Genomic DNA, 17,496 nt, shown 5'->3' with positions numbered 1-17,496 from the left:
ATGGTGAAAGCATGGGCTATGTTTTTGTGATGCCAGGCAGAGTTGAATTAATTCTTTGAGAGGAGGTGTGAATACACATGTATAATGATACTTTAACACAACTGTGAGCAAAATATTTTGTCATATTCCCCCTGTGTTGTTAGGTTTGGTCTGCCATCTGCCATTCTTGGATTGATTGCTTAGAGCACCCATAAGCAGTAGGGACTTGCGAGAGGCCACAAATTTTTCATTGAAAAATAAAGTAGATTTTTGTGTTTCTGCTGTTTTTCCTGTGTATTCTTCAGTGAATTTTTCTGTCTATTCAGATTTATGGAATTCCTTTGTTTTACCTAATCTTTACAGCTTATAAATCTAAATTTTTTAGGATAAATTGTTAAGTATAGTCAGTTTAAGAAAGCAGGAAAGTATTAATAAAAATTAAGATTTCCGGCCGGGCGCGGTGGCTCACGCTTGTAATCCTAGTCCTCTGGGAGGCCGAGGCGGGTGGATCGCTCGAGGTCAGGAGTTCGAGACCAGCCTGAGCGAGACCCCACCCCGTCTCTACTAAAAATACAAAAATAAATTATCTGGACAACTAAAAAATATATATATAGAAAAAACTAGCCGGGCATGGTGTCGCATGCCTGTAGTCCCAGCTACTCGGGAGGCTGAGGCAGGAGGATCGCTTAAGCCCAGGAGTCTGAGGTTGCTGTGAGCTAGGCTGACGCCACGGCACTCACTCTAGTTCTATATATATATTTTTTAGTTGTCCAGATAATTTATTTTTGTATTTTTAGTAGAGACGGGGTGGGGTCTCGCTCAGGCTGGTCTCGAACTCCTGACCTCGAGCGATCCATCCGCCTCGGCCTCCCAGAGGGCTAGGATTACAAGCGTGAGCCACCGCGCCTGCCCTAAAATGTAAAAGTCTTAGTACAAGAAAGAATAATGATCTGTTATCAGAAATATTAAATCATCTGGAAAAACACCTTCATTCCTCGACACTGTCAGATAAGTGAGATCTTACTACAAATCATATAGACATTTTCTTAATCCCTGGAAGAATGAAGATAAAAACCATAAAAACAGTATGAGTAATTATTTTGAAGTAAACTGTCCAAAACTTAGAAGCCAAATAGTCCAAACCAAAATAATCTATACGGCTTTTTCTGTAAATCAAGGTTTCTCAATCTAAGCAACCTGGTCACTATGCACTAGATGTCAGTACCTCCTTTCTCTCCCCTCTCAGTTGTATAACAACCAAAAATTTCTCCAACATTGCCAAATGTTCCCTGGGGGCAAAATCACTCCCAGTTGAGAACCACTGTTCTGAATATCTTAGGGAATACAAGTGAATTAGTAAGATTCTGGGAAAGAGTAGGACAAAATTCAAAAGGTGTTTTTGTTTTGTTTTTAGGACTAAACGCCAAAGATTTTGAATTCATATTATTTTAATCAAATGATTTATTAAAAGGGAAAGTATCTGGTTCAAAGATTTGCCCTTATAAGCATCAAAAAATAGTCCATGTCTTATGAGAAGAGCCATTTATCAGGTTGTTTTGTAATCATTCCAAAGAGGCTTCACAGAAGAAATCAGACTTAATTCTTTTTTCCCGGAATATATTTTTAGGTTCCTGAAATCACCTAAAAATAAACAGATCTTTATTGCAAAAAGTCTTCATGGAAGAAACCAGACTTAATTAACCCTTTTTTTTCCTCCGCAGACAACATTGCAAGTTCTTGAAACTAACATAAGATTAACAGATTTTGAATTTCTTTTCTTACTTTGATCTTATCTACCCTGAATTTAGCATTTATGGAACATGATTGTTAACACATTTTAGGGCACATTTAGCTTTCTCATTGCCATCAGTTAAGTGGCAGAGCACTAATGTTTTATATTTTACCTTCTGTATGATAGCCCACTAGACATTGTAATATTCATATGTGTCCTGGATTCAGTTATTTTGCCTGGTGACTTTAAAGTAGTGTGGTGGCTCTTGCCTTCACTTGTTCTTTCTTTTTCCATTTCTCACACAGCAGCCGCTGTTGATTCAGCAGACCGAAGTCCTCGGCCCACCTCTGCACCAGCCATTGCTCAGAGTCAGGTCACAGAAGGTGGCGTCCCAGGGGCACCTGTCAAAAAAACAGTGGCCCCCAAAGCACAGAAGGAAACAGTGAAGGCTGAAGTGAAAAAGGAAGAGGAGCCACCTGAGCAAGCTGAGCCAGAGCCCACAGAAGCATGGAAGGTATGTCGTACGTCCAACTATCTGGCCGCCTCACTTTCTGATTTAGAGGTTTTAACCCCTTGACCAGGAAGGTTTTCAAAGCAATTGATTATTCTTATAGAATCCTAACAAGTTATTCCTCATTATTCTTCATGAAGACATATCCCATGATCCTGTAAAATATTTCCATGGAATTATATCACTAAGACTATAAGCTATCCCAGAAGTTTTCAGGTGACCCTCACCTTGACCCAACTTAATGTTTTTAAAAGTGGGCTTATAAAACACACTAGCATGGTTGATTGTCTGCTTTTTAAAATAATTTTTACTCATCCAGAAGGAATATCCACATTACTTTTTAAGAGTAAGCTCTGCTATTGTGATTAAAATATAATTTGATTTTATAAGATAGATTGTGCACATTTCCAAAGAATAGGTGCTGTAGAAAGCACATCTACGTGGTTGTTCAGGTCTTAAGTAGCTTTATCAAAAGAGGAAGATCTGTTACATAGGAGAGGTTATACTGCCAAGTTGCTTATGGTTCTGAGTTGATTATATCCACAGTCACTTCACCGTGTTGAAAAATCACCAATTTAAGTAGCAGATTTCCCAGGAGTAACAGTAACTGGACTGCTCGTTTATGTGTTGATAAGCTTTTTAAACACATCTAGGCAGTGATGGAATTGAGATACTAGTTCAGATTTATTGTAAATACAGGTCTTACTGTGGCCAACAGGAATTATAAGAAGCAGTCTTCATAAGAGGAGTTACAATTTTATATGTCTGTTAAGAAACTTAAAACCTTGTAAGACCTTAATAAGTGCTCTCACCTTGGTAGATGGATTAATCCTGTTCTTTTGGAGCCAGATCAATATCTAGTTATCTGTAGACCAGTGTACGATCTAACTCTGTTTTAACGGTTAAAAAAAAAAAAAAAACTGTTAAATATGGCATACAGTTTTACTGTCCTTTTGAGACAACCGAGTCCAGAGAGAAAAACAGATTGAGTGAATGATGGGTGTTATCATTTCTGTGCCTAGCCAAATGTTTATGACATTGGCCATCAGGTTCAGTGTCAACAATTCCTTAATGTTAGACTACCTTCTCAGATTTTAATGTTAGAATATCTCACCTGGCACTTTTGACTAGCCCTTTATTTGTTAACACTAACTGGAAAGTGTTGGACTACTGTAGTTGTCAGGGGAATCTTCCTGAGTGGCTTAGATTCCTCTGGCTTTCTACTAACTTACTTGTTCTCCTTTTGCCTATAAGACAGACACAAATATATTCAAGAATAAGTTCCCTTTGTTTTTGGGACCTCACCAGAGTGAAGCGATCACTACTTGGTATAAGCTTTCCATCTAAGTGCCAATAGGGTGTCTTCTTCCCAATTAATCTATCTAAATACATATATTCATGTATCTCAAAATAAGACTAAAAACCACCTCTGATAACCTATTACTGTAATGTTAGTGGCAGAATTAAGAGTTACTCAGTAGATTTTATTTGTAGCAATTAGAAAATAATTATGGCATTTACCTGTAGCCATATTTATTATATAAAGCAACAATAGTAATAAAGTAGCCTAGTAACTGTAAATTTCATTATCTAACGCTAGTTTGCCAGATAGAGAAGCTTTTTGTCATCCTGGGTCATTTGACAAGGTCTGTTCTGCAGGTGTAGAGGTAGTACCTCTCCTCCATGTATGTCTTTATCTCATTTAATGTTCTGTTTAGGGGCATACATAGAACTACTTTTGCTACTGGGCCTCATTTCTTAAATGGAAGTAAAGGTTCTCAATTTCCTGGTGTTGGATTGCTAAGGATCCAAAGCAAAAAGAAGTCATTACTCATTTAAGCAAAGAATTTAAGCCTTATAAAATAATTTAAAACTACCATTTGTTAAGTATACACAGTTTCAGGAAGACAGTATCTCCATTTTATCAATAAGAAAATTTAAGCTCAGAGAGGTGAAATAACTTCTTAATGGCCACACAGCAAGTGTGCTGGGACTCAGAGTAGAAATGACCCAAATTGTTAATTATCCCTGGTAGTTAAAAGTGCTGTAGCTGTGCTTATGATTGACGGTGTCACAAAGTTTGGTGTTTTCTTATTTTTTTTAGATTCAATCCTAAAGAAAATAGCACAGTGACACTATACTCCAAAGTAATGCTGCTTAGTGTGATTGAAAAGAATGTCAAAACTACAGATTGATGAGATTCTATAAAGAACTTAATAATACAAAGTGATTGATTTAACCCTTAATAAAAACAATCAGTTTTCTAATTTGAAATATACAATGCTTTAGGCATTGCTCACTCTTATGCTTACTTTTAATAGCATGTCTTTTTTTTAGATAATTACTCCATTTTCTCTATATAAAATGACATTACTAAAGGCATTCTAAAGCTAGGCAGGAGGCCTTAGCTATTCTCTTTCCCCTATTAAGGATGAATCTTGCTCTTCTATGAAACACATGGGCTCCAATTCCCTAGAGAGGAGATTACAGCGTTGAATGTTGCAGCTGAGTCCTGTGTGTGCTTATTTATAAATCAGCCCTGGAAGTAATTGCATGTGTCAGTTATAATTTGGATTGAGTTTATTTTGATGTTTTGTTGTGTAATAAACTGAAGGGTGACACTGCCTTCTTAAATATATTGATCAACTAACCAAATCTTTTGTATTTACCAGTTTGGTGTCATATATGGTTTATCACATGTGTGTTTTGACTGTAAAGATTTTCTTTTTATTTCTAACTATCATGTATGTCATATATTGATATCTTCATTCATAAATTTTTTAAAAATGTTATTCAAAATACTTCCAGATCATCAAAAAAAAGGCAAAATAAAAATACAGCTATAGCATTAATACACCTACATGATTTTTAGTGAGTACTTTTTTATAAATAAGTATAAAAATGTTGTCTTTGTCAATAGAATAATTACCTTAATTTTCTTTTTTGATAATTTGGATATCTATATTACCTCTTCAGCCTTGAAAATGTGATGATAAACTAACAGATTGCTTTGGAAGTAATATCCTTCCCTGTAACATCCTCCATAAGACTGCATCATTATGATTACATATCAACTTAAAGATGCAGCTTATTTGAAAACAGCACTATTCATAGAAGCCTACTAACCTAAAATGTTTTTACCACTTTATTTCTTAAATGTAGGTGGAAAAAACCCACATCGAGGTCACAGTACCCACCTCAAATGGTGACCAAACACAGGTTTGTGCCAACAAGCCACTTGTTCCTTTTTGCCTCCATCTCCTTAGTTTTTTTTCTCCCTTACTCCCTTCTCCTTAAAAAAATTATAGAATGAAGGTTCAGACAAACTTCAATGAGCCAATATTTTATCATTTTTCTTTCTTTTTTTAATTATGGCAAAACAGAAGCTTGCAGAAAAAACTGAAGATCTGATAAGAATGAGGAAGGTTAGCCATTTCTCACTTGCATAAAACTACATTGCCATTTTACCCATGCTAACTTATAATGCATTAAAAAGACAGTGATCCATTCTTTTCATTGACTTCTTTTAATCAGAAGTCACTTTCAAATAACACACACATATATATACACACACACACACACATATACACATATACATACCAAAGAAATTATAATCCTATACTACATATTGAAAGTTCATTAAAATAAACATTCTAGTAGGAAAATATCTTTTTAAACAAAATCAGTGAAAGTCAAGTCTATCTTTTATATTTAAACTTTATAAGAACTATTTCACAATGGCATCATATTCTTGCAATCATTGACAACATTTTATACACATTTATCATAAAAACCATAGCAGCAACTCCCAGTACTGCTAATATTAATAGCTATGGGTTTGATTGCTCTGTGCCTCATTCTTTTCAACTATAGAGTGGGATGAATCAGTTCTTACTGAACATATTTATTGGCTGATCATGTATAAAATGCCCTTAGATCTTACTTATAAAAGGGATTAGATATTAGATACCTAATCTACAGTATTACTAAGTATAAAATACACCTGAAAAGCTAAATGATGTTTTTAAAGCATTTCTTCATTCCATGGCACATGGAACTTCAAAGCTTTTTAAAGTCATGTATATTAAGGTAACCCTCAAACAGTTCCATTTCAAAAATGAACATAAAACAGCTTGTTACATAAGAAGCCAATGAAGCCAGGAGCACTGTCTATTTAAATAACATTATCACATTCTTTCATCATTCATGAACAAGGTCATTGTTTTCTAGTGATAATCATGTTCTGTGTGTCCTTGTGGTTCTCTGACCATTTCCTGTTGGCATATGCTGTGCTGCGGACATTTAATTTTAAATATTTTTTAGTTTGCCAATTTTTAGTTTTTTCCCGCAAGAACAACATTTTAATTTTTTATGCTTTTCTGTTTTCCCCCTTTCATTTTCACAGAAAAAGAGAGAAAGACTAGATGGTGAAAACATTTATATCAGACATAGCAATTTAATGTTGGAGGTTTGTATGAACTTGAAGCTTATTTCAGTTGGTTGCCTGGAACCTTCTGCATTCTTTGCTGATCCCCTTTTCTTCATTCTGTGCTGCATTTGGTTTTGCATGCCATTGCATGAGAGAATTTTTAGGTTTAAAATGCTTTTGCATGTTGGTAAACATGAAGGTACGCAATCATTTCTCCTTCTGATTCTTTTTAGTTTCCATCTCTCATACTTATCTGAAAAAATATATGATTGGGACTACCTCTACCTCATGGTTCCATTGTTTTACCCACTTTCAGAAAGTTCTACATCATTACTAAGAGTCTCTTGAATTTTCTAAGGGTATAAACTTCTATATGCCTCAGGATGCAAATTTGCACTATTCTTTCATTTTCTGAATTTAGAACATACCAAAATGTAGGGAAAATGATCACAATTCTGAATGGACTTAAAATATTAGAGATAAAAAAATGACTGAAGAGGCCGGGCGCGGTGGCTCGAGGTCAGGAGTTCGAGACCAGCCTGAGCCTGAGCAACAGCGAGACCCCATTTCTACTAAAAGTAGAAAGAAATTATCTGGCCAACTAAAATATATATAGAAAAAATTAGCCGGGCATGGTGGTGCATGCCTGTAGTCCCAGCTACTCGGGAGGCTGAGGCAATAGGATCGTTTAAGCCCAGGAGTTTGAGGTTGCTGTGAGCTAGGCTGATGCCACGGCACTCACTCTAGCCAGGGCAACAAAGCGACACTCTGTCTCAAAAAAAAAAAAAGACTGAAGAATGTTCAGAGGGAAAAAGGTAATATACAAGAAGGAAACAGGGGAAGCCTAGCATTTAATAAGTAGTTACTATATTTAATCATAAAAATAGGCCTGTGAATATGGGATTATTATTTTAAAGATGGGAAAATTGAAGCTTAGAGAAATTAAGTAATTTCCAGAAGGCCACAGAGCTGGTAAATTGGTAAAGCAAGGAATTTTGTTAGGATCTATATAACTCTATGAACTGTATTGTTTTCCATTCAGAAATAGCAATATACTGTCTGCTATAGGAATTGTAAGGTTACTTTCCTATTATATGCAACATTGGTCAGATTTTCACCAGACCTATATTAGTATACTTCATCTAATTTTGGGCTCCACATTGGAAAGGGAAATATAAAACTAATTAGAAGATTAGGGAACTCTGTGAGGAGAAATTAAGGAAACTAGAATTATTCTATATGGAAAAAACTGATGCTAAGTTAGTTTACATATCAGAAAAACTCTGATACTGTATAGAGGTTGATGACCAGATTATCTTACAGCTCCACTCCAAAAGAAATCTGTATAAACTCTTACATCAGGAATTTAACTTAAATATATAGGAAATATAAATATATAGGAAAATTATAAACATGATTCTTGCCTTTGGGAAGCTTACAATGTGGGGAATTGGGGAGGAGAAAAACAACAAATGAGTAAACAAATAGCAATAAAATGATTACAAGTTATTATATAAGCTTTGTAGGAAATAAACAGATTGCTGTGCTGACAAAGGGAATCTAAGTGAGATGAACAGGGAAGGTTTCTGAAGAAATAACATTTTAACATTAGCTGAGACCTGAAAGATGACCATATATTAAATGTGGTAAATATTATTAAACCGGAAATTTGAAGAAACTTTAGAAAATAGATCTCTGGTTTAATATATGGCCTCTAATAATTACTTATCCTCGTCTCATTCTTTGCCAGTACCTATATTTTGAGTACCTTCTATGTATAAACTACTTTGATAAAAGTAATAAAAATTATGACCAGCCTTCATTAAACATGTACTACATGGCAGGCATAATATCAAGTGCTTTAACATGAAGTTTTCCAAGGCTAGACCCTCAAATATTTCAAGCTTGGCAACTAGACCTCATTGTTTTATCCCATATCTGAATCTCGACCTGAATGGTTCAGTCTTCAGAGATTAGGAAGGATCATAAATGTCGGTTGATCTTCTTTACTCAGCAATACAACATTATCCAATTCTAAACATGTTTTTTTACTGACTAGTCCGTCTTCAGTGCCTTCTCTTAACTGGAACCTGCAGTACCAATCATATATTTGTCATTTGCTCCATGAGGTGTGTTATGGCTTCTGAGACTCACAGAGTTCCTGTGTGTGATGCATTTTTCCCCCAGCATTTCATTGATAGCCATGAGAGGGGATTTCTAAATAAGTGTGTGTTTGAAAATTAAAACTACTAACTGCCTTTTGAGAATATTTTATATTTAATGAACTGTTTAGTTTGATTGCTGCTGAAATTATAAAATGATAGTCATCAAAAACTATCTAACCTGAACACAGCCAAAGTAATTTGACCATCCTTCTTTAGTTATTGTAAAAAGGTTTTTTTTCTCCTCTAAGGAAGTTCTCTCAAATTATCTGTCACTCTAGCAGGTTTTTTTTTTTTTTAAGTATCCCTCTTCCCCCCTTCTCCTACCCCGCCCCCACTAATGCTTTGTTCTGGCACAAATAAGGTCGAGTTCATTTTTAGATCTACCACCTCCTCCTCCATCTCCCAGAGAGAACCTGTAGCAAGTGTCTATGACAAATTCTATTTGGAACAGGTCCCTTTGAGATCTTAATTTTACTCTGTGCCCCCACAGGTTTCCAACAAAGCCAGCTAAGAAGGATGGAGAAAGCTCCCTCAGAAGCTCCTAGTTTTATTGAAATATTTATTTTCTTAGGTTCTAAGCCAATCAAAAGCTGGGGCAAGAAGTAACAAATCACCAGTCTTTTATATTAAGAAGCTAACTCAGAGAGTTAGGATTTTACGATAGTATCTCTTACTCATTATTGTTTTGCTCCATTTACACTTTTAAGCCTTCCAAATGTGTTAAGTTGTTCTTGGCCCAAACAGATTTAATTTCCAGTCAGGAGCTGGGTCACAGGGCCTTACATGCCTGGTAGGTTTCAGTTTTTGAGTAGGTTTGTTCATGCTTTTCTTTAGCTAGTAAACACGCTTTTCTTGCTTTCAGCTAGAACAAAGGTGCAAGCTGTTGTTTCCCCACAGTGAAACCCATATTCATAAAATATACTTAGATTTCATCCCAGCAAGCAAAAGATACTGTTATGGTGGGGGAGCTACAGGATTGCCCTTTTTGGGTTAGTTTTCTCTTTGACTGATCTCAGTGTAAATATCCATTGTTCAGTCTTGCAAAAATAAAAAGAATAGACTAGTAAATAAATTTTCTGAATGAATACCGCTAGAATCAAAATTGTTGTCATATGTCTCACTGATTCCTTTTCCTATGCTATTTTACCTTTGAATTGCTTTTGAAAAAGCTTTATTTAGTTGAAATATATATTGTTCTCACAAAAAAACTTTTAAACAAATTTTAATTTAAATAAATTCTGATTTTTTCCCCCAAAATACGGCTGTTTCCCACAGAGCCAAAAAGGAAAGACTAATCCCAAAATTCACCCAGCATATTAGGAGATATATTTAGCATTATGCTTTTCTTGGATACAGAGCTGCCTTGACATGTAATAAACAGAATTTTTTGCAGTCATCAAGTGATGGGCTCCCACATGTTTTAATCTCAAGCATAGATCTTTTGAGTTAAAGTGTTGGACAAAGAACATTTTGATTTTTTTGTCTTCAAGTTATATTTACCAGACTATTTTTGGTCAAGTCTCCTTTTTGAAAGTTGTTAAATACCTCCTTTTACATAAACCTGAATATTATTTCTAGCTCATACTTTATTTTTTTATTTTTTATTTTTTTTTTGAGACAGAGTCTCACTTTGTTGCCCGGGCTAGAGTGAGTGCCGTGGCGTCAGCCTAGCTCACAGTAACCTCAAACTCCTGGGCTTAAGTGATCCTACTTCCTCAGTCTCCCGAGTAGCTGGGACTACAGGCATGCGCCAACATGCCTGGCTAATTTTTTCTATATATACTTTTTTTAGTTGTCCAGATAATTTATTTCTATTTCTAGTAGAGATAGGGTCTCGCTCAGGCTGGTCTCAAACTCCTGACCTCGAGCGATCCACCCGACTTGGCCTCCCAGAGGGCTAGGATTACAGGCGTGAGCCACCGCGCCCGGCCAGTAGCGCATACTTTATTAACCTTAGTTTTGATCATTTCCCCCTGGAATATCCCCTTTAAGAGCTCATCCCTACCTCTGGTTGCCCAGTATTCAAATCTGCTGGAACACCTGAATTATTTTAAATTGTCAATAAGATATATAACGTATTTGAACTCTTGTTAACTGCTAATCCATTGAAGGTTAGTGGAAGAAGTTCCTATTTCAAATTGTACTAAGGGATGAAGTGAAGCTGTTAGACGCTGGAAAGCATAAAGCTTTTAGTTTGTGTGAATAGTGTTGACCAAAAAAAAGCCATTATATTACGTACTCCTGAGTGATTTTTCAGAGGTGATAACAACCTGCTCTTGATGCTTTAACTAGCAATTTCAGTAATGAATTTTAATATTAAAAAGGGGTTATTTCTGTTTATCAAAAAGCAAAAACAGCCACCTAGTACTAGAGAAACAAAACTATCTCCAGGTAGAAATAAGAGGGCTACTATATGTTTGTATCTCACCAAGACAAGACAGCCAATAGTGGAAGTTGAACCTTTCATATTGTCCTTCATTTAACAGTTTCTTTATTGCTCTCTCCATCCTGCTGAGCTGAGCCTAAATCAGTTCCTATCAAGCTGAGGCTAATTGAGTTGTGGGGTTACCGTCTTGGGATAAGGAGTGAGAAATCTGGTGCTGCATCATAATGAGAAGGAGAATTATAAACTTAAGGGGTGAGCTCTTTAGGGGTTATGTAACTGTTGAGAACTGTGGGGTTGTGATGCTTCACTGCTTCCAAGAAAAGCACTTTATTAAAAAAAAAAAAAAGCAAGCAAATATGCCATGTGTATATTTACAATTAGAATGCAGTTGATGGATTTGTAACATATATCCTGGATGTGGTGTGTTTTCTACCAGTGCCCAGTCTCTGATGGGTTGCCCTTGGTGTGTTTTTGTCCTGATTATTTATTGTTTTGCATCTTTGTCCTTTCAACTGTAGGATTTAGATAAGAGTCAAGAAGAGATCAAAAAGCATCATGCCAGCATCAGTGAGCTGAAAAAGAACTTCATGGAATCTGTACCAGAACCACGGCCTAGTGAATGGGATAAACGTTTATCCACTCACTCGCCCTTCCGAACTCTTAACATCAATGGGCAAATCCCCACAGGAGAAGGAGTGAGTATTTTGTCTGACATGACCAATTGTGAGAAGGAATGGAATAAATGTTTTTGTATATTAGTATTCCATACTTGAGAGAAAGCTTAGAGCTCAGATTTGGCTTTGATGCCTGACAAACTCATTTTAGCTTTAAGGTATTCATAATCAAGCAGTTATTTTTGAAGTCACGTAGGCTACCCAGTCCAATTATGGGAGCCATTTAGAGTTACCAGTAGATGATTAAGGCTCTGAGAACTGTCTCTGCAGCTACATGCTTCGGCTAATGTGTGTTTATAAATTGACCATAAGCCAGTAGAGCTTTGTTTATATTCAAACTATGTCTTCAAGGACCAGAAAGTTCACTAAATTTAGTAAGGTCACAATAGGAAGGGATTACCATTTTTTAAAACTTTTTTTGAACATTTACACAACTTAGAAGTATCTGGAATGGTTGCTCACAATTATATGTTAGACCAAGGAGGCTCCTAAGCCAGAGAATACAGAACACCAAGTATTAATGATTGTATTTTGATTTTAGAAAAACTACTGATATTTCATTTTATCTTTACGTATAACATCAAACCTTTTTTTTTTTTTTTTTTTTTTGAGACAGAGTCTCACTTTGTTGCCCAGGCTAGAGTGCCGTGTCATCAGCCTAGCTCACAGCAACCTCAAACTTCTGGGCTCAAGTGATTCTCCTGCCTCAGCCTCCTGAGTAGCTGGGACTGCAGGCATGCGCCACCATGCCCGGCTAATTTTTTCTGTATATATTTTTAGTTGTCCATATAATTTCTTTCTAATTTAGTAGAAACGAGGTCTTGCTGTTGCTCAGGCTGGTCTCAAACTCCTGAGCTCAAATGATCCACCTGCCTCGGCCTCCCAGGGTGCTAGGATTACAGGGCGTGAGCCACCGTGCCTGGCCAACATCAAACTTTTAATACACTGTTTTGGAAGATAGTCACAATTAGAGAAGGACAGACGTATCTTTCAGGGGCTGTTCTTTTGCTATTATTGTTATCATTACCTGTTTTAGAAATCCTACATATAAATAAATCTGTTTAATGAAAATGAAATTGAAAGTTATCTTGAGCAAATATCCAAAAAGTCTTTATCTTTAGCCAGTACAGGTTAAATATTTATATAAATTTTTGCAATGACTCAATGAGTGATTGTAATGATTTAGAAGTCATGTGCTTGTTTTTCCCCCAAAACAATAGCAATTCTAATTAAGAAAGGTAAGGTGATGTCTTAATTAAAAAACTGGGTGTTTTTTTAATTTTCAGAATTCACATCCAAATAATTGTTTAGTTTCTGGAACTGGAGAAGGTGATAAAAGTTGGTTCACAATGGGTACTTTTTGTATTTTCCAAAGTGTGGTTAAAATTGGCTAACAGTTCTCCAGAGTTGAATCAGTTTCACAAGTTCAGGCTGGAGAATACCTGAATGATGAGCAGCTAAATAGAGTTACCGGGGATGATAGGAATGCTGTTGCTCCTACTTACTGTCCTCTAAGCCTCCATTTTCTGATACAAATGGACATTAGTTTTGTTTTCTAAATCCAAAGCGTGTACTCTGAACCGAGACAATAACCCCACTTTCTGGGGTTATTTCATTGTCAGTCAGATATTTCATTTTGATGTGTCTCTAAGGATAAGGGTCATAAAGGGTCTATTAGTGCTAGTTGTGAATTGATTTGATTGAGAGGGTCTGGCTAATCAAAGCCTAAGGGAATGATTCTGAACAAGTAATTTATCTTATTGGGCCTCAATTTATAGAGTAGATGATCTTTAAGGTCCTTACTAACTCTAAAATTCTATAAATCTATGACTTGATGAGAAAATGCCTTGTTGCTATCTCACCTGGTTAACCCTATCTGCAAACCATAACTGTATATTTTCTAGTTTTCTTTTTGACTCTATGCAAGTGACAAAAGATGCTCAGCTACTTTGAAAAAGTTACTTGGTACTCTCTTGGATGAGGTTGGGTAAATTTGCATCGGTCTCCATTTCCAGAAAATATCTTATGTCTTTTAATAGAAATCCTTCAGAAATCATCTCAAGGCTAGTTTTAGGAATGGTGAAAAAGAAATGACTTTTTATAAACTCAACTAGATCCATGGGGAATACTTGAACAACTTTAGCTCTATGCTATTATCCCTCTAAAGGAATGGTGGAATAAATAAGAACTGTACTGTGAGTGACCTTTTATATTGGGATAATTCCCCTTTCTGGCATATCTTACTTTTTCTTTAATAATTAGGATAATATTTCTGTTCTCTGGGGATACCTCTTCCACCTTTGATAGCATTGTTGTTGCATTGCAAGACAACTGAATTTTATATAATTTGTGTATGACCAGGTGAAGAAAACCTCTGTCCTTCCCTCGGAAAGAAAGGTTGGTGGGCCAGAGGTAAAGCTGCTGTTATGATTTGTGCTTCTCAGTCAGAATTTGCTCTTGTCATGGCACCAAGCAGATAATCCCACCAGAACTGAACAACAGCTGCTAAATAATTTTTTTTCCTTTGGCTATACTAGTAAATTCACATCCACAGCCTTTTGGCCTAACTCATAACACTTTCACTACTGCAGCTTTTGCAGCTTTCAATTTGCTTATTTCGGCGCATGGCTGGTTGAAAAGCTGCATGAAGATGTAAATATGTATTCAGAGAGAAAATGAATTTAATTATGCCCTATTCTTTTTATGTTGTCTTTCTTCTCCCCTTTTATTTTCTTTTTAAAATCATTATAATTTTGCATCCTTTCTTTTTCTTTTTTCTTTTTTGCTGACCAGTCCCCTAGCTACTTTCTCCCTGATACATATCACTTAGGGGTGTGCAAAGAACCAGTGTTGAACTTCCAAACTGATCAGAGAAGGCTAGCTCAACTAAGAGAACTAAGAGCCAAGTTTTTCCTTTCATAGATGACATCTATCTTGACTATGGATAGTGGAGTACAGAAATTGTAGAGAAAAACTTCTCAATTGGACAATTGGGGAAAATAAACTTTCCTTAAAAGTGTCAGAAGTATTTGCTTAATGTATAAACCTTCATGATGGTCGTTATTATTATTTTTAACCCTGATTCAGGGAGAGAATTTGCAATTATTGAGATCTTATGGGATTTTTTCTTTTTCTTTTCTTTTCTTTTTTTTTTTTTTTTGGTAGACCTTAGAGGCACATTATAAACTTTTATACTTTTGTTTTTCTTTTGCAATCTTTGAAATGTATAAGGTTAAGATTTTTATTTCCTTAAGCAAAAGCTAATTACCATACTAAATGAACTGTTGCAGTTTTTAAAGTGTATATGAAGAGATATGAGGATTACTTTTATATTCTGCCATTGCATTTGTAATAAAAATAACTTTTTCTGATGGCAAGAAGAATGCTTCATTATTGGCACTGCCAAATTGATGATTGGCAGTACCAAAGCAATAAAAATGACCCCAAATTCATATGTGAATATCCTCAAAGGAGGAATAAATAATGTAACTAAGGAAAGCCAGTGATTCCTTGAACTTTCAGGAGTTCTAATGTTCATTCATTCAAAAAATTATCTATTGGTCACCCTGCTGTATTATAGAAACTTTGCCAGGATAAATTGCGAAAATAAAGTAAAACTAAAATAAAGAGTGTCCAAAAGATCTTTCCAAATCCTTTGCACATCCCCAAGTATCATTTTTGAGCATTTTCCATCTGTCATTTTGTTCATCTTATTCTGTCTTTCTTGATCTTCTACCGTGAAAGCAGACACAAGAACGTGCTCTGTTAGTACAGGATGAAGAGAAAATTAAAAGGCAAGAGAGATCTACTGAAAGAGCCTTGCCCCAGCAAGAAAATGAAGAAATTCTTCCCAAGGTTTCTATTCCAATCCCTGAGGATCACAAGTCTCTCAAAAAATGCCACCTCTACTTTAGTACTTTTCCATCTCCTCGTATTCCTTTCATGATGTCTTTTCTCGTGGTCCTTGTATTGGCTGTTTGGTGGTTCGTCTTTCTGTGATTGGAAAACAGGGTGCTTGTCTGAAATGTCAAGACTAAAAAGATCATTGAACTTTTGTCCTTGGCTTAAACTGTGTTATCTCTTGTATGATGCCTTCTGATCTTGATAGTTCACTGTCCTAGGGAAGCTCTTGTGATCATTTTTCTGTCAATAAAATGTTACTCTTTGTAGAGTATGTATTGTGGGGTACAAAGGAGTAGCAATGGATTGCCCAAGCCAGCTTTTCTGCACTGAAGTTTAAACAAATCAGATTTAAGCATATGGCAGGTTGGGACTTTTCCCAAAAGCTTTAACTCTTTTATCCTGCATGTTCTTATTGTTAACTGTTGCTATGCCCCCCTATCCAATTTCTCACACAAACCAGGATACTCTCTAGAAACATTTGATGGAATATTTTCCTAATCTTCTATAGTCATTTGTGTGGCGTGGGCTCTGTAGATTAAGAAAAAATTCAACCTGCTAACCTTTCAAAAGCCTTAAAATGATAACGTTTTAGTCTACAAATCCATAACCACTCCTTTTCTTAGGATATCAAACCAGTATATACAAAGGCCTTTTCTGGAAAAGGGCTTTTGACTTCTGTGGCCTTTTCATTAACTATTTCTGAGTGTGCAAGGACTGATGACTTTATCCTGCCTAATGTATAGAAGAGATCTTCCAAGGTTAAATGCCATCTTTTCATAAATAGAGTGTCAATATGGTTTAAGGAAAATGGTGCTGGTGCCCCTTTGCCTCCAGCCAGGGCTGAATTTCCCAGACTGCTCTACCTATCTTTAAACGTCCTGGAATATAGATTTATTCAAGACCTGTACAAAAACAAACACTTCTCTGAATTAAAATACTGTGTTACTTCTTTATGGCTTAAGTAATTATATTGCTAGAAGCAATATTTAGCCATTATGGTAAGCTTAAAATGTATGTTGATATACTTTGTTTTCTTGATACACTTCAGACCTGTTTGTTCTTGCACTTATGTTGAAATCAATTGTTTTTAATCAATGGCCTTGTGAGCTAAAGTTCTCTTGTGACAAGTTATGTGTCCTGTTTGCATGTTGATTTATAAGACTTCCCTGAAGTAAATATGAGTACACTGTCTCTTCAGAACATAACTTGGATGCCTAACCTGTCATTTTTTTACCTCAATATTAATGAAACTTTGCATGTAGCTTGCTTTTTATGGCACTTGAATGTACCAGTATGGATGATTTGGTTAATGTCTCAAATATTTGTTTTGAAATCTGGGTTTTATAGGGTTACCAAACTGAGATTACTGAATTTTGTTTTACTTTTCAATGCTTTTCAGCTGATGAAACTTCTAAACAAGACTTTTTGTTTGTGAGAAGAAATCCTCTTAGAGCAAAAAAAAGAGAACAGTAAAGCCAAGAATCTTTTGTCCTTCAACAGCCACCAGTATTGTTCTATTGTCTCTGGAGACATATAGAAATAATTTTCTGTTTTTTTCTGAAAACTGCTACTCTGTCGTTAAAGGCTTTCCCCCAAAATGAGAAAAGAAGCAAGGGCTGGGTTAAATTTAAAAATCTGGTGTGCATATATATCTTTCATGTCATAGGCTATGTCTATTCATAACAAATATTTTATGCTATAATCATATTTATTGATT

The 17,496-nt window shown here is 35.7% G+C and overlaps 1 protein-coding gene across 1 annotated transcript in view; it reads left to right on the top strand.

Annotated features, from left to right (window-relative positions):
• The window catches only part of EPB41 (erythrocyte membrane protein band 4.1), a 115,019-nt gene that overhangs the window by 62,151 nt on the left and 35,372 nt on the right, over nucleotides 1-17,496 (top strand). The window contains exons 11-13 of the mRNA XM_045545739.1: nucleotides 2,017-2,225; nucleotides 11,721-11,897; nucleotides 14,238-14,273. Coding sequence (XP_045401695.1) covers nucleotides 2,017-2,225; nucleotides 11,721-11,897; nucleotides 14,238-14,273 — 422 coding nt within the window. The remainder of the gene's footprint in view (nucleotides 1-2,016; nucleotides 2,226-11,720; nucleotides 11,898-14,237; nucleotides 14,274-17,496) is intronic.

Source organism: Lemur catta, chromosome 3 (assembly GCF_020740605.2).
Source record: "Lemur catta isolate mLemCat1 chromosome 3, mLemCat1.pri, whole genome shotgun sequence".
NCBI classification, from domain to species: domain Eukaryota; kingdom Metazoa; phylum Chordata; class Mammalia; order Primates; family Lemuridae; genus Lemur; species Lemur catta.
This window is presented reverse-complemented; position numbering and strand designations above follow the sequence as displayed.